This window comes from Cucumis melo, chromosome 4 (assembly GCF_025177605.1).
Source record: "Cucumis melo cultivar AY chromosome 4, USDA_Cmelo_AY_1.0, whole genome shotgun sequence".
Lineage (NCBI taxonomy): Eukaryota > Viridiplantae > Streptophyta > Magnoliopsida > Cucurbitales > Cucurbitaceae > Cucumis > Cucumis melo.
The window spans coordinates 10,325,314-10,350,528 of NC_066860.1; the positions used below are offsets into that span (position 1 = coordinate 10,325,314).

Genomic DNA, 25,215 nt, shown 5'->3' on the forward strand with positions numbered 1-25,215 from the left:
ATTCTCCATTTTGATCAATTTGGTATTTTAAAAGTTTTCATGTACGTAGTCTTTTGATTTTTTTGTGTTTTTTAAGGATATAATAATTGATGAGATGAGAGAGATTATGAATCCTCAACCACTAGAATGGAGTACTACGTCGATTAATGTTATGTTTAATTTCCTTCGAGTAATAATTTGGGTAAACTTGCAAATCCGCCTCAAAAACTATATTCTTTTACTTGTTTAAACAATCATCATTTGTTTGCCAAATAAAAGTTTTAAAAAATATTGAAATTCTTTTTCAACACACAGAACCTAAGCTCTTGGAAATTCAACGACAAAACTAATTATATATATTTAAACTTACAGCTCAATATATGATACATGGACCAATAGATCAACTTAGGAATCTTAAGACATCATTGCCAATAAGCATAATTTAACAGTAATTAATATATACTATCTCTTCAACTCTCCGAGTTAAAATCTCCATACCCCACTTGTTTAAAAAAATTAAAAACCCCTTTACCACACCAATAAATAGTGATGACCTGAAAAAATCAATACCCATCACTTTTTTTCTCTCTCTCGAAATTTGAACCAGCTGCAAAATGATCACGCCCATAATCCTTCTTGTCATCACCATATTCCTCTTCCACAGATTTAGAACAAGGTTCTCGTCCTCGGCAGCGAAAAACCTTCCTCCGGGGGCACTTGGGGTCCCATTTATAGGGCAAAGCCTGAGCCTTCTTGGAGCCATGAGAACAAACACAGCAGAGAAATGGCTGCAGCAGAGAGTGGACAAGTACGGGCCAGTTTCAAAGATGACCCTGTTCGGGAAACCAACGGTGTTTGTACATGGGGCGGCAGCAAACAAGGCGGTTGTGTTTTCGGGGGAGGAGGGGACGGTGTCGAACCGGCAGATCGAGTCGTTGAAGATGATTTTAGGGAAAAGGAATTTGACAGAGTTGAGTGGTGAGGATCATAAAAGAGTTAGAGGGGCGTTGGTTTGGTTCTTAAGGCCTCAGACTTTGAGAAGTTATGTGGAGAAAATGGATGGAGAGGTTAGGAGACATTTGAACATGTATTGGCATGGCAACAACAAAGTCACTGTGAGTTCTCAAACCAATCTTTTTTTTTTCCTTCTTTTTTTCCTCTTAGAAAAATTTGTTACATGTGAAGGAAACAAAGAAGTTTTTGGTTTTTAGACAAATAAATAAATAAATAAATAAATAAATAAATGTTTGGTAAGTGTTTTTGGCTTTCTTTCTAAAAACAAAAGGCTAAAAACATGTTTACTAATTATTTTCAACAAACAAAAAAGTTGTATAATCATTTTCAAATATAGTTTAATGGATAAAAATATTTATAAATATACTAAATTTTTTTACTATATTTCATTGATGTCTATTAGTGTCTATTAGTCTCTTCAGTAGATTAGGGGTGTAATCGGGTTGGGTTGGGAGACATTCTCAACCAAACCCATATTTTCGGGTTGGTTGGGATGTCAACCCGAATAACCCGAATTAAGTTTCCAACCCAACCCAACCCCTAAAATATGGGTTGGGTTGCCGGGTTGTTTTGTTTTGTTTTTTTTTTCTTTTTTTGCTTCTAAATTTTAATGTTTGTAAATGGAAATCATCAACCGTAAATAGAATATGTTTTCCATCAAGTTAAGTAAAAAAAATAAAACTCTCGTAACTCAAGATTGTTTAACTTTTATTAAATAAATAAATAATAATGAAATATAATATATATTTATTTATTAATATTAATATTTATATTTATTATATTTATTCGGGTTGGGTTGGGTTGACCCAAATTTTTCAACCCTCCAACCCGCAACCCAACCCAATCTACATTTTAAACTAACCCAACCCAACTCATATAATATGGGTTGGGTAGTTTGGGTTGTCGGGTTGGTCGGGTTATTCTTACACCCCTACAATAAATACTAATATATATATATATATATATATATATATATATATATATATATATATATATATATTATTCTTTTGTTTTTAATTTTGAAATATGTTTTGATAACTTTTTTTTTTGTTTAATTTTTTTAATATAAAATACAAATAACTCATAAGTCCGATTAAGCCAAATAAATATTGTTTATTTGGTTAAAGTCCGATTAAGCCAAAAATAAGTTTAATTTAGTCAAAATGCTAAATATAACCGAAATTCATTTGATTGAGCTCATAAGTCTCATCTATGGACCAACTAGGCCCAAAGTTCATAAAGGCCACTAGACAACTCTATAAATAATGGAGTTATCTTCATTTATAGGGGACATAAATTTTTTAATTACTTCAGATAGTTTAGAGAGTTCTCTCAACAACTAGAAGATTCTCTAGCTCCTAAAGTTGACCAACCTCGAAGATTGAAGGTTTTTTTAAGATACAAACTTTCTTTCAAGAGTCCAATTTCAAGAACATCATGTGCTCCGCTTCCTCAAATGCATAGACATTCAATCGAAAGAGACTTAAAAGATCAAATACTAGAGAATGAACCACGAAACACGTTTCTCTAGAAATCTTGTGTAAACATAGCAAAATTTCATATTGTGGTATTTGAAAGTATTTGGTTCATTCTACTATATTCGAAAATCGCCCTATATAAAATTATAAATTTCTTTTATTTTTTTTAAATTTCATATTTATAAAACAATATAAATATTTCTAATGTACAAATTAACCACAAATACAATGAAGAGTAATGGAAGTCGATATATTTGTTGGTTTGTATATCTCATTGCACTAAGATTCACTGTCGATGCTGTGTGGTCTTAACCTAGTCTGTTGGAACCGTGTAATGAACACCCCTAATAAATAGTCATGACTTTAACACTCTGTGTGTGTATTTAAGAGAAGAATTAAAAAACTTATTTGTAAGACTTTAACACACTGTGTGTGTATTCTCTTCTTCAAATTTGGATACTTTATACAATACAACATATCAATCATATTTATAGGATTGTTGTGAGCATAACTCACACCGCAATTAAACACAACAATTTAAATCCCATAATTAATTAGTGTGAACCTCATACTAAATTAACTCTAACATTTTAACTCAAACTCTTTAATTTTTGCCAACTCTCATAAATCAATTCACATATGACGACTTATTTAATTAAAAACATGTTTAATTTTCAACATCCTCCCTTAAACATGTTTTCTGAAAACTCCAAGCAAAGTTCTTAACTTGTTAAACACGTCAATTTCGGGTGGCTTTGTGAAAATACCTGCAACTTGATCTTCAATCTTCATATATTCAACTTAAACCTCCTTCCTTAAAATGTAATCTATGAGAAATCTTGTATCAATATGTTTGCTACGATTATGTAGAACAATGGATTCTTCACTAGAGCAATTGTTGACTTATTGTCTACATGGATCATTGTTGGATTATCTTGTGAAATTCCAATTGTCTTTAGTAAAATTCTTACCAAACTGCATGACAGGACGCATGAAGCTGCATCAATATATTCTGCCTCACAAGTGGATAATGTCATAATAGGTTGCTTCTTAAAACTCCAAGTAAATGTAGTATTACCAACAAAGAAAACATATCCACTAGTGTTCTTTCGATCATTAGTATCTCCAACCCAGTCATTATCACAATAGCCTTCAAGCTTAAATTCCATAAATGAAGAATAAAATAATCTATAATCAAGCGTACCTTTGAGCTAATGAAGACTTGTTTTGTTACTTTCAAATGAGTAGTTGTAGAAGATTCCATAAATCGACTTACCAATCCAAGGTTGAAAAAATATTTGGTCGTGTGCAAGTCCAAATATCTCAAACTCCCAATCAAACTTTTGAAATATGAAGGATTAACATCTTCTTCTTCATATTTGGATAGTTTGGTTTCCATTTCAATCAAAGCTGTGACACGCTAAGAATTGATCATCTTGAACTTCTCTAGAATTTCTCTAGTATATCGTTCTTGATAGTTATAAATAATGTGAAGCTCGCATTTTGAAGTAGGGAGGTGGTGAGAAGAAAGCTAAATATAAGTACTACGTGTTCTAAGGTGAGAGAAATTAAAGTGACTAAGTATGAGTATGACACGTTCTGAGAAAGGAGTATGCACTCTCGTGAGGTGCCGCGAGAAAGAAAAGTACAAAAAAAAAAGTTAGGTGATGTGCTAGGTCAAGTTAGCACAAGAAGAGTTGTTTAGTAATACGTTTTTTTGAGGAAAGGAAGATGATTCAATAATTCGGATTAGTCAACTTCTCACATGTTAAGTTAAAGTTAAGCATGATTAGAAAAGATCTTCAACCTATATGTGTAAAGCACTAAGTAAGAGCTAGCGAGCTAAGATGAGTTTAAGGATGACTAATCTAGTTTAGGATTAGTATAAATAGGCCTTAAAAGTTTAAAGAAAGGAATAAGAAAATTTTAAGTGTTGAAGTTCTCCGAAAAGAGCACCAGGCGAGAAGAAGAAGAAGGGAATTAAGAAGGAGGTTAGGAGGAAACATATAGTTTTTGTGAGTAACACTCCCAAAGAAAGAATGAGGATTTCTATAGCTTCTCTTTCAAAGTCATGTCATGTTATGTAAAATAATGCATGTACAAACTTGTTTATGTTTATAAGAAAAACATGACCATTTGAAAGTATGTTTCTAAGTTGAATTGTTTCCAAGTAAAGTATTTCATGACATGATGCTTGTATACAAGTAAACCGTTAGCTTTATTCCTATCATAAGCTAGTTATTATGTACACATAAGAGTCAAGGCAACCATGCGTTAAAAGATCCACATGACCATGAGTAGGTGGTCGGATGCGTAGAGATGTTCGCATTCAAGCTGACTGCCTGAGCAACTAGAATTGAACCTGTAAATCTCCAAAGGATGCTAATGATGATACAAGTTATCACAGTAGTTTGTGCATGGGAATAGTTCAATGTCCTGACAAAAAGAATAAGCAGAGGATATAATATGATGTTTATTGTTTTTAACGCATGACGAGGCATTATGAAATTGATCTTGCAAAATGAATTTAAACATGTACTTGTATTCCCAAAAGTTTTTCTAAAATGTCACTCATTAAGGGTTAGGCTTACATTTTAAGTTTCCCTTCCTTAGGTGAGCTAAGCGAGAAGGCTATGCTGTGAAGGCAGGCCATTACAAGTTTTTAAAGTATTTTCCTTGTAATTGTGCTAAGTTTATTAAGGAATGAATACAATTGTTAAATTCTCTTAAAACTTATGTGTGTGTTTTTTTTCATATCACAAGACACGTTCTTTTTTAAGCATAAAATCTTAAGAATAGGTGTTTCGATGATAAGTTTAAGCTTGAGAAGAGTATAAGTCTAAATTCAAGTTTGGGCATTGTGATGCTTCAATAAGGGCATTGGAGATGTCCAAGTTACGTTTGCGCCTAGAAACATAAGGAGGATGCTTTCTGGGTGGGGGCATGACAAATACCTTTCTCTAACTACTTCACCTCAATGCCAAGATAATATAACATCAACCCTATATTTGCCATTTCAAATTCTTGGGCATAGTCTTCTTGAGATCTTCGAACATACTTGCAAAATTTCCTATAAAAATTAAGTCATCTCTACATACAAAAAATCAACAAAATATCTCCATGACCATTGGTCTTAATATGAAGAGAATGCTCATCAGAGCATCTCAAATACCTATTGTCAAGAAAATATTTGTTCATTATGATATTCAATATTCTTGGTGCTTGTTTGAATCCGTACAAAGCTTTTTTCAATTTTAGAACTTTATCCTCTTGGTCTTTCATAGCATAACCAAGAGATTGTTCGAAGTAGACTTCTTCTTCTAGATATCCATTGAAAAATATTGATTTGACATCCATCTAAAAGATCTTCCAATTACTTTGAGCAGCAAGCACAATTAACAATCTTATGGTCTTCAAACGAGTAACGGGAGTAAATAATTCATCATAATCAATGTCTTTTCTTTGAGAATAGCCTTTTTCAACTGATCTTGTTTTGTATCTCTCAACTCCTTTCTTTTCTTTTCTTTTTATCTTGAACGCCCATTTGGTACCTACTACTTTCTTTCCACTTGGATGAGTAGAAAATTCCCACATATCTTTTTTCTTCTTTATAACTTTTATCTCTTCATCCATAGAAATCTTCTATTTTTCATTTGGAAAAGCTTCTTCAAAATTCAAAGGTTCACTGTCACCAAATAGACAAAAGAGAGTAAGGTTAGCAAAACTTTTGACCTTCAATTTTATCATATATGTCTCTTAAACTTCTCATGTCACAAGGCCCTTCACTTGAACTTGTAGATGATGAAGGTGTGTTTTGTTATGGAGTAATTCGGCAATTTTGGTGGTGTTGATGGAGAAGCAATGTCACTAGCTCATCAGGATCATCGAAAAAAAAAATAAAAAACTTGTAATCTTCTGGTTCATCATTCCAATTCCATGATGCTTCATCATCAAACACAACATCTCTACTAACCATCGTCTTATTTGTAATGAGATTATATAGTTTCTAGCCTTTTGAGCTTGCATCATAGCCAACGAAAATATGCCTCTCACTTTTATCATTAAGCTTACCACACTATTTAAGCTTTTGATAAGGTATATGCACATAAGTCACATCCAAATACTCTCAGATGATGAATGGGTGGTTTTCTTTTTATCCATGCTTGTTGAGGATTTTTGTCACACATCGTTCTAAGTTTTCTCCTCTAACCTAGATCGTGGTGTGAATCTACTCCTTAAAACAATCCTATTCAAATGTAAGATTGATAAAATTCTTTCCAAAAATTCTAAAAAAAATTCAACAGTGTCTCCCCTTAAAAATGGATTAACCACACCTGAAAAAATAGAAGAAAATCACACTTCTATGCTTTTCAAACTTAAATAACATCGAGTTTGTCTCACCACACACTCATCCAGACAATTCAAAAATCTTATTCAGAGTTTATATTCAACTACGAACTAGTTACAAAAAAATTACAATCTAATAAAAGACCTCTCAAACTCAAATTCTCATCGTGACTATTGCTTCTTCTAATCACCCAATAATGCAATAGATCACATAAGTAGATAATACAACAAGAATGAGAAACTACAATCAATGATAGGAAAGCATAACCAATGCTTGGTCCTTAACCGCTACCTGGAGGGGAGAAAACATTGAAAACGTGAGCTAAAAAAACTCAGTGAGTGGCAAGTTTTAAAAGGTAAAAGCTGATAAAACATATCTTCAAACTGTTTAGATACAACATCAATAACGAAGTAGTAGTTAAAACATTGAAATCATATATAACCATAAACCAAAAGTAAAGTGAACAAACCTGTACCCAAACCAATGATGGCAAGGCGTCTAAATATACGGTCAAAGATAGCTCACACATGACCAAGGAATCATGCAGCCAAAACTAGCTCATGCATATTTAGTATCCACCACGATAGCAACCTCCATCTAGTCCGACCATGATAGCATACTAAATACACGGTTCGGAATAGCTCACACGTGATCCATATCCACAAGGAAACACACGGCCAAATGGAGCTCACGCATACTTAGCGCCAACCACGGTAACAACATACCGCTCCTATGTGCACATAGAGCCACCCACCATGGGTTAAGCTAGGCCCAAAGCCATATCACAATCCTCTATCCATATCCTCACCTAGGTTCAGGTTCCCGGATCTCCAGTCACGGCCTTTTTCAGCCCCAGAATCCCCTGAAAACCATAGGTGGCGCTACAGAAACACATTCTCGTAGCTTTAAGGGTAATCACCAACATTCATAAAAATCATATATTTCGAGTTTAAAAAACAAACATTGTTAGAAACACATTTTCAAATCATTTTCGATCTTTTGCCATCAATAGATACTTTAAGCAATCCTTCAAGTCTAGTTATAAATCAATAAATGTTTAGAAACTACTTGTCATCTAAAACTTGGTTAGTAAGTTTGGGTTCAACCACAGTTCCGAAATACAAGAGTTCATGCCATATGCATTCTTAAAATCGTGATGAATAAACACACGATTTAAGTATAAATGAAAGTAGGAACTTGAAACCCGCTTTTATAAAATCTAAGTCATAAACATTCTTTAAATGACGATATGTAAATACATTGTTTAAACATAAAAGAAAACATCATGACAAGTTTAGGTCATGGTAATTTCTCAACTATCATAAAATAATATGTATATGTACAAAGAAAGTTTGAAAATGATCCACTCATAGTCAATAACTCGATCCGCCAAGATTATGCGCTTTTTTCCTTCAATTTGGCCTGAAACAACGTTCAAGGTCACATCATTATCTTCACTTAGAAAGACAACACAATAATCTCTAAAAATACTTCATTATTCAAGCTATTTTACATTTGTTGAGTCCTTACATTCTCGAATCTCCTTGGACTAGACTAAAAATCCACTTTCAAACCTTTAAACTTCAAATTTAGATATTTAGATTTAATTTCACTATGTCAACAAGAGCCGACTAACCTTAAACTTCATGAGGCCACCTAAATCCATTTTATGTTTTTAAGGTCCTCAAATTTTCAAAGCACTTAGGATTAGACTAAGCCTTTCACCTACGAACCCTTGGACTTGAAATCTAGATACTTAACCCCATGAGCATCCCAGTTGGTTCAAATTCAACGGATCTTTTATGTAGATATGCTTTTATATTCAATATCCATACCTTGGAGATTTAGATCCATTGATAATCTCAATATCAACTAGCGAGCAAATAACTTAAGAACTTACCGAACTCGTTTAAAACAACCTTAACCATGTTGATCAATGCTTCCAAGTTCTCTAAATCTTCAATTCCTCATACAAAACAATATGGGTAAAATAAAGTCCGCGCTAGTACTAAATGGGTATTTAAGAATTTTGAGAGAACCCAATAAATTTATCTACAACCTTATCAAAACCATTGTGTTCGAAACCCAATAAACACGTTAACGCCTTTCTTAATTCGAATATAGGATCTAAAACCATTGTGTTCAAAACTTATATATGCAACACTCAACCAAAACTCTAAAGTTAGAAGAAAGCCTATTTTCAACCTTTAACATTCAACTCTAGGACCCAAGTATCATAGGTAATTCAATCTCAACGCTTAAACTTAATGGGCATTCAAGAACCCTAAGAAAACTCAACAACGGTACTCCAAAACTGACCAAGTACTTAACAAAGTACCCTTAACTTCAATGGATTGCATGCTAACTACCTTTTAAAATCAAGATCAAGCATCTAATATTATGTATTACTCAATATTATTGCTAAAAATAAATGGGTATTCAAGACCCGCTCCATAAAGTTTAGAATCTTACCCAAGATGTGTGAAAACACCCAATTTTGAGCTTCCCAAAGGCTGGACAGTAGCTAAAATCTCCTAAGATTCCAAATCTAACAACAAAAAGTAATGGGTATTGCTAAACTCTAGTCGAAACTTAATGGGTAATCAAAAACTTCATGAAATCCAACTAAAACTAAGAAAATTTTACCCCAAATCTTAGATCCAATGAGAGACAAATGGAATAGAATGAAACTCACGTTAAAATAGCTTACTAAAGAAAGGCGAGAAATGGTTGGCGTCGTCGACAATCTCTTGGAGTTCCGACGACACCCCAAACGACGACAAACTCCGACGAGTGGGGGAGATGTGGCAACAGCGACACCACCAATCGAAACCGCAGACGTGACCAACAGCTGAAGAATCGGATAGTTTTGTCGGACGCGATGGAGATGATGCACGGAGACCTGACGATGGTGTGTGTCGTCATCGGAGTTATACCGACGTGCGAGAGAAATGGTGGCGTGAGTGGGAGGTCGGGGCTGAGAAGAAGAAGGAGAAGACAAAGAAAAAAATTTTTTTTTGGAAGAATGGAGTAGGAGAAGAAGAGAGATATTTTCTCTTTTCTCTCTTTTTTTTTTAAAAAAAGAAAATGTCAGATGACCTTTATGCTCTCAACTCAAAACCAACTTCAATTTTGGCCTTTCCATCACCTATTAAATTTCCAAAACATTATCAAAATAAAATTGCTCCTAAAATTTCTTTTTATTTTTTATTTTAACAAAATGATTTAACCCATAAAAATTTACACTTGAATTTTAAACTTGTATTTCACAACTTGGAGAATAATAATATACATGTAAGGAGAATGGAATGAGGGCTTACAATTTTTGTTCCACAAACTTCCAGCAAGAGAACAATTTGACAAGTACTGTGCATTCAACAGCTTATACCCACAATTCTTTTGGCACAATTCTTTTGGCACAATTCTTTTTTCTCTTCAATATGCTTCGAGCCTACTTTTAAATAATCTTTTGATGGGTGTAATTGTGTTGGGATCGGGTCAGTTTTCCTTCAAAACCGACCTGACCCGAATTTGCACTGTCCGACAGGCCTAGCCCACATTCGGGTTAGACCGAACCGAATTGGGTCAGGTCTTGTTTTTTAATACTAAGAAAAACACATGCTACACCAACCTTTATCATATTTTTAACAATAAAGTAAGACAATTTTTCAAACAAAATCAATTCCAAATCGATACAGGTCATCTCCGTTCTTGACAAAATAAAGAGCCCACAAAAAGATTTAAATATTTATACTTTTTCTATACAAGATTTTCTAAAATTACAATGGTATTTCAACAATTTCTCTATATAACATAGTTTCAATTCTATATTCACTCTGTATACAAATGCATTTGTTAGATGATTGGCTATTAGATGCTTCGAAAATTTATATTTCACTATTCTGGATGATAACTCAATAACTATATCATTTTTCCTAAGACTCAATATGAACTCAATAACCATACAAAAATCAAAGAGAAAATCAAAACCATACCTATTAATCATTCTTTGGAATTCATACCAAACATAAAAGCAGCCCATTCACCTAAAGTATCTCAAATTAAACATCGACGTCATCGAAACCAAATTTAACATCAAGCAACTCAATTAATTAAAATTCAAATGGAAATTTAATTCAACAAGTATGTTAAAATATTGAATAAATTTCACAAGGAAGAGTATGTTTTCGCAAGAATCATGGAATTTAAAAGTAAACATCCTAGACATATTTAAATCAAACGCTGAAAAAAGAAAACTTGATGAAGTCAGAGGAGGAGAAGCATCATCAGAAATTTCATCTGAAAGAAAACTTAACGAGGAGTATCTTTAACTCAACGCCTCTAACTCAACGCCTCACTACTGCTTATTGGCTTTCTCTTAAAATTTGATTCCCCACTTTGACTAGATCACTCACACAAAGTCCTTCTTCCGTTGTTTTAATTTGAACTAATAAAGAATGTAACATTACATTACATTATACTGTATTTCTAATTATGAAATACAGTAAGTCGCGTCAACAAGAAGAAAATACCTCAAAAGCTTAAACTGACCCAAGAGGCTACTGTAAAAACCAATCCCACGCTACAGGCTACCGTAAAAACCAAACGCACACGACGGAAAAACGAAGGAGAACGAACGAAGGAGAATGAAGATGAACAAAGTAGAGGAGACCCACGAAGTCACGATCAAGTACGAACGACGCGGCTTCCAACAAACATAATAAATGGTGGTAGAACCAATTTCTTTAATTTTAACCTAATCTAAACCGCCAACGGAACCAATTCGGTTTGGTTTGGTATTATTATTCTTGTAAACCAGCCCACCTGAACCGAATTGAGTTGGTCCAGTGAAGTACTTGGAAGGCAAGACTCAATTGTTGTTTGCCATTTGCAAAATAAGTTTTTTTTAACTCCAACTCAACCTCGATACCACTTTGTGGAAGCATATGGTGAACACCCCCAAATAAATAATCATAAATAGAATATTGCAAAAAATTAGAATTAAAAAACTTATTTGAAAGACTTTAACTTATTCTTTTCACACCTGAATATTTTACAATACAACGTATCAATCCTAAATAGAATTGTCATGAGCATAACTCACACCACAATTAAATACAACAATTTAAATCCTATACTTAATTAATGTGAAATACATATTAAATTATATTAAATTAACTTTAACGTACATTTTAACTCACATCCTTTAATTTTTGTCAGCACTCGTATAAATCATTTCACAAATAACTTATTTAATTAAAACATATTTAATTTTCAACATAGCGTGCTTCCCTCGAGTTTGGTTCCCAACCTTGTCCAATCTGATCTGCACAATAGTCTGTGGTTCTAGGGTCTTAACATTTTACATATTTTGGTTGTTTTTTTTTTTTTTTTTTTTTGCAAAAACACAGGTGGCACCATTGATGAAAACTCTGACCTTTGACATCATATGCTCTCTCCTGTTTGGCATTGAAGAAGGAACAACAAGAAAGAGCATAATACAATGCTTCAAAACAATGGTTGAGGGCATCTGGTCTGTTCCAATTAATCTCCCATTCACAAGGTATAACCACAGCCTGAAAGCAAGTGCAAAAGTTCAACAGATACTGAAGCAACTTTTGAAAGACAAGGCAAAAAGAATGGAACAAAAAAAAGAAAATGAAGAAGAAAATGATAAAGACCTAATTACTTATTTGCTTAGAATAAAAAACAAAGACAAAGAGCAAGCTTTGACTGAGGAGGAAATTCTGCACAATATCATCCTTCTAATGATTGCTGGACATGACACAACTTCTATTTTGCTTACTCTTATGCTTAAAGTTTTGGCTACAAACCCAACTGTTTATGCAGATGTTCTTCAAGGTATGCATATTTCCATAAGTTTCTCTTTCTATCTTAATGAGTGGTGTAGATCGATTGATATTCAATGATTTCGAAAAAAAATGAGATTTTATTTTTATTAAAATTGGGATTGTCTTTAAGATTTAGTGTTTAAAGTAAGTTATAAAGTGACTGTTACGAGAGAGAATGATGAAGAGAGAGAGAGTGAAAGCCCTTTCCACTTCCCAAAGCCTGACCATTGGCCACCAGCAATCTTCACTCCCACGTTTAGCTCCAATCAATGCCATGCCCACAAAGAAGTAACTTTCGTCATCCACCACCCTTTCTTTTTTTCCTTTTATACCTGGCTGTTCCCCTCACCTGAAACATCTCAATCTTTCCCTAACCTTTTCCTGAAAATTCCTTCTCTCCAACCCCACCAATGTCGCTCTAAATTTTTTTTCCTAGAAACTGCCAGATAGAAAAAAAAGATTTCTTACTTGACCTGGACAAAAAGGCAAGCATCATGAGATTTGTGATTTCAGAATATAGCTCTCGAAAAACATATATTATTGTACTTACCCTAGAGGAGCTGTCTTGTTTGAAAAGAGCTTTCTCTGCTCTAATCAATACTCCAAAAAACAAGTTTTTTTTCTTTTATGGAAAATCGAGGTGATGGTCAATTCCTATGGCTAAGTAGAACACAGAACAAAAAGGACATTTTAGCCGAAATATTCAAAGTGGAGAACAAAGAAAGAAAGGGGTGCCTTCTGATACCAGAGAGCGTAGAACTAACTGGGTGGAGATCATTTCTCAACAGCAACTACAAAGAAGTAGCAGAAAAATACCTTTCTTCCTCCTCCTTAGCACAAAAGGACAAGCTAGCAGAGGAACCCATCTCTCCTTCTCCTCATCGAAAATAGAAACAGAAGGAAAAAGTGCAAGAAAAAGATCATACGCGGAAGTTCCAACTTATGAAAGTTCAAGTGATGAGAGCTCATCTGAAAATGAAAAATAAAATGAAAAAACAAGATTTGGTCACTATGAAGAAGTTCAGATAAATTGGGAAAAAATTGTGGTTATAACAAGAAGATACCTGCATGACGACTAGGATCGTATCTTCAAAGCTGTTAAAACAAATCAAAACAAACTTAACTTATCAGCCTTTCCATGTGGTGAAAGCGATCATTCTTTTGCAAGAAAAGGAGCAGGTTAAACTCCTTTGTAGCAACAGAGGGTGTACCATTGTAGGTAAGTTTTATGTTAAGTTTGAAGTTTGGGCGGAAAATATACATGGTTGCCCAAAACTGGTACCAAGTTATGGAGGTTGGACAAGCTTCAGAGGTCTCCCATTGAAGGCATGTAATATGAACTCCTACAGACAGATAGAGGACGCATGTGGAGAGTTAGTAGAAGTTTCAAAATCAACAATGAGAAAGATAGACTTAATTGAAGTCAGATTGAAGATCAGACATAACTACATAGGTTTCATTCCAGCACAAATCAACATTATGAACAGTAAAGACAAGCCGCCCTGGAGTTCAATGAATTCGATTTCGAAGCTGAGAAATTTTCTTTCATGGGGTTCATTGCCATCCCGCTGTTGAAAAAAGATAAAAGAAAAGGAATCCTCACAAGCACAATCAGAACAATAACAAACGACTGACCATTACAAATTCTCTAGATGCAACTTCCAAGGTCATCATTATCTCTGACAACTCTTATGGAGGTAGGGGCAATGATGGAAGGCTACAGTTTGTCATTTCAGGGAAGTTGGATAAAGGGAAGAGCATTATGGTATTTGCTGATCACCATGAGGAATTACAGAAGAATAAATTTCCAAAGAGGAAAGTTAGTTTCCCCTCACTAAAAAACAAAACTTTCTTCTAAAACCCCGAAAATGCCCTCTCCGAATTGAAAGCCCCACGTTCAAAGGAAGTCCCACAAGCTTTGATAGAACTCCTAAACCTCTGAAAATCAGCCCACCAAAAGCTGCCTACATCCATAAGAAAAAGAAAAGTCCTCGGATGATTTACAGATTAAAAATAACAACAAGACTATCGAGCTCAATGCTAAATAAATTGTGGATATAGAGAAGAAGGAAAAGGCCATAAACCAGATAGTAGAGCTAGGGACAATATCTCCCCTTCATGAGGACATGGAAATGGAACATATCTCTAGTCCAAACTCTCCAATCATGACTCCAATTCAAGTCTCTCCTACACAGTCAGAGATTATAAGAGATAGCTTGGTTACTCTAGTGGATAGTGAAGAAGAAGAAGAACAAAATGAAGGGTGGACTAGAAAGCGGAGATAAGTGAGGAACTTTTCAAAAACCAGCTCATCAACTGGCTCAAGGATAACAACCTCAAGCTCGCATCAACATTTGACAACTTTGCTAGCACCCCCAAGATCAATATGGAAAATGAAAACAATGTTGAAATAGGCTATGAGCCTTTGGGATCAAACAGTTCACCATGAAATGTCTAACACGGAATGTAAGAGGGATTAGCTCTCCACGAAAAAGAGTTCAAATAAAAAAAAGAAATTTTTAGCTATGTCTCTGACTTTGTATGCCTTACTGAAACTAAACTGAATATGCTATTAATAATAGAATCATCAAATCTCTTTGGAGCTCTATAAGTATCAAATACCTCTCTAAAAAGTTGAAGGTCACTTAAGAGGAATCCTTCTTATGTGGGATGATTTGAAACACAATGTTGTTAACTTTATAAAAGGGTCCTTTTCAATCTCTGCTAATATTATAAATAGTGATGGTTTTAATTGGTGGTTTTCTACTGTGTATGGCCCTGCAAACAGAAAAAGAAGAAGCATTTTTTGGGAAGAACTAAAATGATTAGCAGATCTTTGTGGTCCAAACTAGATCATAGGAGGGGACTTTAACGTGGTTAGATGGAGAAAAAAAAAACAGCAACCCCAAACCCAGCCAAATACAACATGAAAAAGTTCAATTCTTTCATCCTTAGTTTCCTTCTCATTGAACCCCCCTTCATCAATGGATCTTACACCTGATGAGAGAAGTCCCGGTGCTATCAAGGTTGGATAAATTCCTTTACACTCCAAATTTGGAGCAGAGATTCTCCCATCACCAATGCAGGCTTCTTACAAGAATCACCTCAGATCACTATCCTATTTTCGTTGAAGCCCCCACACTTACCTGGGGTCCCTCTCCTTTCAGATTCAACAATCAATGGATTAAAGAAGACAACTTTAAAACACCAATTGCAAATTGGTGGGAGGACAATCAACAAGAAGGTCATCTGAGTTTTTCTTTCATGATGAGGCTCAAGCAGTTAGCTAAAAAGACCAAAAGTTGGGAGCATAACAAAAAATGTATGAAAGAGTAAGACATTGTCCTTTGGAGGTCTGAAATTGAAAAAAATACTCTTTGGAATCTCAAAACTCCCTTACCAAGGATGACATAGACAGAAGGAAGACTTTCAAATTTGACCTACTCAATGCCACCATCAAAGAAGCCCAATATTGGGCTCAAAGAGCAAAAAGACTCTGGATCAAGGAAGATGATGAAAACACAAACTTTTTCCACAAAGTTTGCTAGAAGAAGAAGAAATCAAATTTCTGGCATCTACGATAAAGATGACATCAAACATAGCACAAATGAAGATATCCAAAAAGTTTTTGTAGCTCATTTCAACAACATTTATTCTTCAAAAAATAAGATCAGCTACCTCATTGACAACCTTGAATGGAACCCAATAGAAAACATATCTTCTGACAGTCTTATATCTCTCTTTTATAAGGAAGAAATTTGAAGCTCAATTTTCTCATTTGAAGGTAATAAAGCCCCAGACCCAGACGGTTTCACCCTTGACTTTTTAAAAAAATTCTAGAACATTTTAAAGCCTGACATAAAGAAAATAATACAGGATTTTTTTTCAAAATGCCAAGATCAACAAGATAAAAAATGAAACCTACATTGCTTTTATAGTCGAAAAGGAGAGAAGCATCTATGTAGCTAACTACAGACCAATTAGTCTGACCACTTCCTTATATAAAGTCATGGCCAAAATGCTCTCATCAAGGCTCAAAGAAGTTCTACAAACCAATATTTCAGAGAACCAGATAGCTTTTGCCAAAGATAGGCAAATCACTAATGCTATCCTGGTTGCAAATGAAGCAATAGACCTATGGAGAAAACAAAAAACCAAAGGTTTTGTCATCAAAATTGATATTGATAAAGCCTTTAACAAAATTAGCTGGGAGTTCATCGACTACATCTTGAAGAAGAAAAGCTTTCCACAAAAATGAAGGGATTGGATCAAAAGTTGCATCACTACGGTCCAATATTCAATTCTTATCAACGGTAAGCCATGTGGTAAAATAAAGCCAAAGAGAGGTATCAAACAAGGAGATCCCATATCCCCTTTTATATTTATTTTAGCTATGGATTATTTCAGTTGCCTTCTAAAACATTTAGAGAATCTGAATAAGATAAAAGGAGTGATCATCAAAGATATAAACCTTACATATCTACCCTTTGCTGACGATATTCTGCTCTTTGTCCAAGACAATGTTGAAAGCATAAAAAATCTTCAGTTCACAATTCATCTCTTCGAAGCTGCCTATAGTCTTAACATCAACCTTATAAAGACCTCTATCTCCCCTATCAATGTCAACAAAGAAAGATCTGACAAGGTAGCCAAGGGTTGGGGCATAAACACTATTTTCCTCCCTATAACATACTTAGGGATGCCCCTTGGAGGCAAGCTGAGAGCAAGCTCTTTTTAGGACATCATTACTAAAAAGATTCACAAAAAACTGAATAACTGGAAGTATGCTCTCATTTCTAAAGGTGGCTGACTAACCATGATCAACTCTTCCTTAGCAAACATTCCTACATATCAGCTTTAAGTCTTCAAAGCTCCTAAAATTTGCTGCAAAAAAAAAAAAAAAAAAGAAAAGAAAAACAATGGAGAAACTTCCTTTGGAAAGGCAATTTTGAAAACATCTACCTTTAATATAGAGAAAAGAGCTTTAATTTCGGTCTCTTGGAAGATAGCAACCCTCACAAAGGAGAAATGAGGACTAGGCATCACATCTGTTGAGTCGACAAACTTTGCCCTCCTCAATCAATTGCTATGGAGATATCATAATGAGCCTTTAGTACTATGGAGAAAATTCATTGATGCTAAATATGAAAAATCCCAAAAGGGAGAAGTGCTTACTTTAAGCAAATTTAGCAGCTCCAATGCTCCATGGAAGGCCATCACAAGCAGGTACCATTGGTTCAATGAGAATTTAATTTAGAAAATTCAAAATGGTGAAACATTATCCTTCTGGAATCACAAGTGGAATAGTGATGCTTCTCTAAAAACAAGATTCCCTACGCTCTTTGCTCTTTCCAGATCAAAAGAATGATCCATTAAAGATATGTGGAACGAAAGAACAAGGATTGGGACTTTGACCCAAGAAGACCTCTCAATGATAGGGAACAAGAACAATGGAGGGAGATCAAATCAGCCCTTCCTAGCTTTCTGGATCAGAATGGCAGAGATATCCTGATTTGGAGGTTAAATAACAATCAAAGTTTCTCTGTAAAATCAGTGAAATCTGCTTTTTGCTTGCATCTGCCAACCCGAGCCCATAGCTTTCATCCACAAGCTTACATAAATCTCTGGAAAACAAAAATCCCCAAAAAATGCAAAAAATTTTTATGGACTCTAATTAATGATTGAGTCCTAACCACAGATAAAATCCATATGAGGTCGAAGTCTCTGTGTTTGAATCCTAGCTGGTGTGTTTTGTGCAAGAAAGATAGCAAATCGGGAAGCCATGTTTTTCTATCTTGCCAGACGGCTTCTTACCTATGGCATAAGACAAATGCTATTCTAAGGAGAAATGAGAATTTTGATAGTCTAAGCTCCATGATAACTTTAATTTATCAACTAGAGAACTAAGACAAAAAAAAGGTCTTATTTCCTTCAACATTATGGTGGCTCTCGTGTGGTCAATTTGGTTGAAAAGAAATAGAAGAATTTTCAATGGATCTTCGATAGACTCTGAAACAATCTGGGAATCCATATGCAACCATACAACTATTTAGCTTTCTAAAAACAAAATCTTCAAGAATTATTCCTCTTCCTCTATAGCTTTAAATTTACATGGTATATATAACTTTTAATTGGCTTAACTTAAGCCTCCCCTTTTCCATGTATTAGACTTATTGTCCCTGTTTTTATTGAATATATTTATGGGCTTGATGTAGGTTCTTTAGAGGTTCTTTAGAGTTTTTCTGCTGAGAATCTCTAAAGAACCTCATCAGTTTCTTTCTAAAAAATGGTAAGTTATAATATTATTGTGAATGTGTCATCTTATATAAATTCGATAAAAGAAAATATTGAGTTGAATTGAGTTCCTCGTTAGAAAGTTAAAACTACTCGTATTTGTGTCGAGTCAAAAATGAATTTAGCTTTAATAGTAATTGAGATACTCTCTCCAACTTAGTGTTTCTCATTTAGAGGAGTTGTTGCAAACTAAAATGAAGTCATTCATCTCAAGACGATTGTAATTTAACATTATATGAACTCTAAATTGTTATGGGTTTTAGAGCACGAAGAAATAGCTAGAAGCAAAGAAAGAGGGGAGGCACTGACTTGGGAAGATGTTTCAAAGATGAAGTACACATGGAGAGTAGCAATGGAAACCTTGAGACTTTACCCTCCAGTTTTTGGAGGCTTTAGAGTGGCCCTTAAAGACATTCAATTGGGTGCCTACACAATTCCAAAAGGATGGCAAGTAAGTATATTATATTAATTACTTCACACACCCTTTAATTAGCTTCTTTCCTTTTACTATATCAACTATCATATGCAATTTATTTTTTCATTTTTTCCATTTTTGAAAATGGTACACTACAAGAAATTTGGCCTTTAATGTCGGTTTAAAACCGACATTAAAGGCCTTTAATGTCACTTGGCGACCGACATCTTTGCGAGCGTTATTAAAGGGCTTTAATGTCGGTTGGGCTTCAATGTCGGTTTATAACCGACATTAAAGACATCTTTAATGTCGGTTATAAACCGACATTAAAGGCCTTCAATGTCGGTTATAAACCGACATCTTTGAAGGTGTTATTGAAGGCCTTTAATGTCGGTTTATCTTTAATGTCGGTGGATAACCGACATTAAAGATGTCTTTAATTTTTTTTTAACCGACATTAAAGCTGTCTTTAATGTCGTTTTTTCAAATTTATTTTTATTAAATCCTTGCATTATTGTCCATTTTGTATGACACCAAATAGTTAAAAATGAAATCTTTTACTTGTACATATACAAAATGAAATCTTAATAATGTGTACATTTATATACAACTTGGCTCCAAATACAAAGAAGTTATGAAGCTTAATTATTATACATTGATCATCCTTTGGAAAAAAAGAAAGAAAGAAAGAAAAAGAATATATTGAGAGAGCAATAACTAAAATTGCAACTAATAGCAAACTAGAACGCTTCACAAATGACCATCTTCAAGATCTTGTCACAAAGATAAGGGTCTGGCTAATTGTACTCACTTGCAACCATTTCTTCTATTGCAGTCATTTGTTTAGTGATATCTCCCTGTAAAAGACATCAAGATGGTTGAATTGATAAGTAACAATTTTATGACCTAGTTATAATTGCAAGTCTCGCAACCGAAACCTACGTAACTAAGTATCCATATCACAAACAAAACAAAAATGTAAAAAACAGAAACCAACTTATTTAAGAGAAAAAAAGGTCGTTCAAAGCAAGCAAACCACATATCACAAAGATTTTTTTTTTTTAATCTTCAAAAGAAAAAACACCACACCAGGGCCAGCGGTATTTCCTCCTTGCCATAACCTGACTGAAAAATATGGCAACAAACTAGAAACAACAATGAACTTTGTGAATAAATAATAAATATGGCATCCTGTTGGTTGTTACATGAAAAATATTTCCTACACCTACCTTTTAGATATACATACATCATATCCTCTGAGAATTGTGATGAAGAGCAATTCTACAACACCTTTATTGCTCCATCAAGAAAGCCAATGCCAAAGAGCCTTGAACAGGCAAGTTACAGTACAATGAACCAACCACCAATGACTAAATCTTCACCACAAACACAAACTATATAGTCAGACTAAAATAGCCTACACCCCAAAGTCAAACTATTCTAACTCCACAAAACTATTATATAATCCCACAAATTACAATAACCACAAACTACGGCAACTCTGAACCCAAACAACTCCAAAGACTCTATGTTAGAAAAATTGCTTTTAGTGAATATACATCATATACAACATGAGATGGTACAGCACAATACCAGAAGTATAATTGCCATTAAAAGGAGTCACCTAAACTTACATTCGTAGTCAAAAAAGTGTAGTAGATAATTATATCCCATCCATTCCTTCTCCACTGCTCTTCTTTTCTCATCCTGTGGCAACTTCAAAGTGTGAGACTAATACAGAATGAAACAACAATCACAACCATTCTGTGTAATTTAATTTAATCAGAGTTAACATCAAACAATATGATGAACCTTAAGGAACATTTCCAAGGGAACATCAAATACTGCATCTACTTCACCAGCATTTGGAGTTGGATTGAATGCTTCCTTGCTAGATAAACTTACCAAGGACAGGAACTACAGTCATACCCTTCTGCACAGAGAATACACATCACATGTGAAATGGTGGGAAATTCATAAATTACACGAGACAACAACCACCAAAAAGGGTTCGAATTAGCAGCAAAATGCAAAATATGGCTTAAAAGCAATTCCTGGTTAAACTAGAAACACAATATATAAAGGTGTAAATAATTTTATATTCTTTGTAAATAGATGTCAGCATTGACTATTTTCTATTCAATCTCCATAACCATATGCTTCATATGTCCCTCCACTAGTTTATGTGGTTTTGATTTGTCAGAGTAGACAAGTTAAAAACCTATTTATTTCTGCACATGCATTGTTGACCAAGGCATGTTATCCTGTTTCCATTGTTTGTAGGACCAAAACATTTCTTCTCACTTGCACATAAAAGAGGGGGAAAAAGTCGGTTTAACCTTGTTAAAATCAATATAATATTTCCTTTTGCTATTCAAAATAGGAGAAGCAAATGGTATAAGAAAAGGCATAAGTAAATCATCGCATATGTATATTAGTTAGATTTATATATAAAAAAAACCTTTTAAGCTTAAGAAAAATCAAAACAGGTTTCTTTTGCTCCAAACATTAAGATATTGCCTAGTACATTCTTTAATAACTGAGGCCTTCAAACTAATCTGACAGGATAACCACTAAACACCATTAACAATAACATTTATCAGTGGAAAATGTTGAAGTTTAGCTTTACCTTTCAACTTTCAAGGCATTGGAGGGTAGGGTGATTAAAAGTATCACATTTTAGCAGATTAGCTTTGAGATGATATCTAACCTGGGTGTCATAGCCTTCAGGAAGTTTGATAATGAATGAATGAGCATTGGCGACTCGAGCAGCTTCCTCCACCTCAAGTTGGTCTGCCTCAGGTCTGCCTAAGAGTATATTCTCCTTGATGGTGGTAGCGAAAAGAGCAGGTTCTTGGCTCACCAATCCTATCTGCTGCCTTAACCATCTCAGCTTCAAAGTTTTTATGTCACGTCCGTCTAGTAGAACTTCTCCTGCACATTCAGTCAAGAAGAAACTTTTCTTGTAAACTCAGAAACCAAGTCCAAAAACTTTCAATTAGGGGATTCACCAATTAGGGGAGAGCAGGGGCTAATCCAATTTCCTCCTCTGCCTCCCTCAATGCCGTCGCAACATCGTCTGCATCACTCAGGTCCCTTTTTCCGCCAGGGAGTGCAACTTCCCCTGCACCCTGAATGTCAATTATCTAATCGTCGTCCTAATCTACTGCCATTCAAAACAACTTCAATTTCACAAAAATGAATTCGCGTTTGGGATTGAGACTTACCAGAGTGGGAAGAAAGCGTAGAGGCTCGCTTTGTGAGGATGACGCGGAGCTCGCCAATGTCGGTTAGGAAGAGGCAGATGAGAACAGCAGCACGGTTGGTGAGTTGAGCTGCTGCCGGAGTTGGTTTTCGGCTGCTTGCTGATGCAATGAAAGGGCTTAATGGAAGGGATAAATAATAATTGAAGTAGAAAAAAAAAAGACCTTAATCGGAGTAGCTTTTCTGATGGAATCATTATCAATGGTAACCCTGGAAAACAAAACCCATTTAAGAAAAGAAACAGAGTAAACAAAACCCATAATGAAAATCGAAGATTAAAGAGAAAAAGAAACCTGTGAGGGTTCATACGATTGACGAGCTTCTTGAACTCGTCGTCGAGAGGGAGAGAAAGGGACCAACAATCCATAAGAAGAGAGTGACGGAACTATCGAAGAAGAAGAGAAAATAGAGAGCGATGGTGATTCGACCCTAAACCCTAAAGTTGGATATGAATAGTTCATAAAATTATAAAAAAACAAATCAATCAACCGCAACATTCCCATTGAACGAAACGGGAAAACAGAAACTCAAAGGAAGGAAACCCAAATGAAAATCGAAAATCAAAATCGAAGATGAAGAATGGAAAATGTAAAATACGAATTTACCTCTACAGAAAGTGGATGAGCATGCCTTTGGATGAATATGGGAAGGATTCAGAAAAAGAAAAGAAGATGAGAAAAACAATGAGAAAAAGTCGGAGAAGGAACGGGCATCGGAGAAGAAAAAGTCGCCGAAGAAGAAATGGACGAATTCATTTGGAGAAGAAAAGGGATTGCGCGAGTAGGAGAGGGTCGAAAGAGTAAAGTAAGAGAGAGACTATTATTTTTTCACAAAATAAAATTATTAAAAAAAAATTAAATGGACCTTTAATGTCGGTTTTCAAAATGGCGGACCTTTAATGTCGGTTTAAAACCGACATTAAAGCTTAGTCTTTAATGTCGGTGGAAAACCGACATTAAACATCCGCGTTTTCAAAACCGACATTAATGTTCATTTTCCATTTTTCCCAACCGACATTAAAGCCTATATTTGTTCTAGTGGTATATTTAGTCCTTGAAGATCCTTGAAGATCATATTCATTATAGTTTCTATCTAGTGCATATACTTTAAAACATTACTATTATATCTCTCCATCATTTAATTTTCTATTGATCAACTAGCCTATAAAATTGTAAAAGGTATATATTAATTAATAAAGTCTGGGAACATTTTAGTTTATGACTAATAGGTTACTTCTTGAATTTCCAAATTTTGTATTTAATAGGTAGTTTAAACTACCATTTAATTAACGTGTTACGAATGCATAATTCAGATATTTTGGGCAGCATCAACGACACATTTGGATGAGACAATATTTGGAGACCCACAAAAGTTTGAGCCAAGTAGATTTGATCAAACCCAAACACCAATTCCACCATTTTCTTTCATTGCTTTTGGTGGAGGACCTAGAATTTGCCCTGGCTATGAATTTGCAAAGCTTGAAACTCTTGTTACTATTCATTACCTAATCACTCAATTCACTTGGAACCTCTCATGTTCACAAGATTCCTTGACTAGAGATCCAACTTTGATGCCCAACAAAGGCCTTCCCATCCAAATTTTTCCCAAATCATAAAAACCTCAATCATATATAAGTCCTATGAAGTTCATATTAATGTAATGGAGATTTGTTAGATTCTCTCGAATGATACAAACTTGAGCACAAATCCAATAGTTTATGTGTGGGTCAACATTTGAATTTTATGTGTGGGTCAACATTTGAATTTTATGTGTGGGTCAACATTTGAATTACTATTCTATATATTTATATTTGTTTTCTTTAATGTCTATTTTATAAGTTTTGTCTATAGAGTTGCTGCCTAAGCTAAGTGTTGCTTATTGTTCATTTCCTCATATTGACTTCTGATTGTTTCTTTGTAAATTGAAAATCTAAACGTGCATATCTAAATTATGGGATAAAATGTCATTTTTTATTCTACTGTTGTAGTTCGTTGGATTTTAGTCTTTATATTTTTATCATTAATATATACATACACATATATATTTACATTGTATATAACAATTTCGAAAACGAAAAATGTCCACAAGTTGAAAAATACCAAAAATGCTCGATGATTAATTGGCACCCAGTGCGCATAATATATTTGGTAAACGATCGTTTAGATTTGACTATTATTTCTTACAGGAACGTTTAGATTTGGCTACCCAAATCTAAACTATTTTTTTCAAGATCCTTTTGTTCACAATTATTTATATTTAATCGTTTAAATTTGAGTAGTCAAATTTAAACGATCTTTTTCCAAAAATTTTTGGTACACGATCGTTTATATTTTATCGTTTAAATTTGGGTAGCCAAATCTCAACGATTTTTTTTCAAGATTTTTTGGTACATGATCATTTAGATTTGATGGTTTAAATTTTGCTGATTTTTGTAAAATTCTTTGTACATGATCGTTTAGATTTGGTTATCCAAAATCCCAATGATTTTGTTTTTACGATCTTTTATATTTGGCACACCGATATTAAACAATCAAATAATAGTTTGAAAAAAATAAAAGAAAAATTGCAAAA

General features: G+C 34.3%; 1 protein-coding gene and 3 long non-coding RNA genes across 5 annotated transcripts; 1 reads left to right on the forward strand and 3 right to left on the reverse strand.

Moving 5' to 3' along the window:
* Positions 1–566: 566 nt before the first annotated feature.
* Positions 567–24,463, forward strand: LOC103494945 (taxadiene 5-alpha hydroxylase-like). Its single transcript, XM_008456331.3, has 4 exons — positions 567–1,094; positions 12,231–12,681; positions 19,229–19,416; positions 23,957–24,463. The coding sequence occupies exons 1-4, from the start codon at positions 594–596 to the stop codon at positions 24,257–24,259; spliced, it is 1,443 nt and encodes a 480-aa protein (XP_008454553.2). The 5' UTR covers positions 567–593; the 3' UTR covers positions 24,260–24,463.
* LOC103494944 (uncharacterized) lies at positions 5,828–11,494 on the reverse strand. The gene is made up of 3 exons (XR_538732.3): positions 9,515–11,494; positions 7,289–8,241; positions 5,828–7,110 (listed from the first exon to the last, which is right to left on the reverse strand). It is a non-coding gene; the product is annotated as an uncharacterized LOC103494944 (long non-coding RNA).
* On the reverse strand, positions 11,833–12,642 carry LOC127148868 (uncharacterized). Its single transcript, XR_007820065.1, has 2 exons — positions 12,501–12,642; positions 11,833–12,395 (listed from the first exon to the last, which is right to left on the reverse strand). It is a non-coding gene; the product is annotated as an uncharacterized LOC127148868 (long non-coding RNA).
* LOC127148867 (uncharacterized) lies at positions 19,922–23,600 on the reverse strand. 2 transcript variants are annotated; one of them, XR_007820064.1, is made up of 8 exons: positions 23,250–23,600; positions 22,938–23,080; positions 22,608–22,854; positions 22,392–22,511; positions 22,091–22,314; positions 21,193–21,313; positions 21,015–21,087; positions 19,922–20,237 (listed from the first exon to the last, which is right to left on the reverse strand). It is a non-coding gene; the product is annotated as an uncharacterized LOC127148867 (long non-coding RNA). The 2 variants fall into 2 exon arrangements; XR_007820063.1 differs by having other exon boundaries at positions 22,392–22,504; positions 23,250–23,598.
* Positions 24,464–25,215: the final 752 nt, after the last annotated feature.

Bases quoted from the DNA above. Each gene is read 5' to 3' on its own strand.
- LOC103494945 (XM_008456331.3), top strand. From the start codon at position 594: ATGATCACGCCCATAATCCTTCTTGTCATCACCATATTCCTCTTCCAC. The intron at 12,682-19,228 runs GTATGCATATTT...TATGGGTTTTAG, and splicing joins TTATGCAGATGTTCTTCAAG to AGCACGAAGAAATAGCTAGA. The intron at 19,417-23,956 runs GTAAGTATATTA...TGCATAATTCAG, and splicing joins CAATTCCAAAAGGATGGCAA to ATATTTTGGGCAGCATCAAC.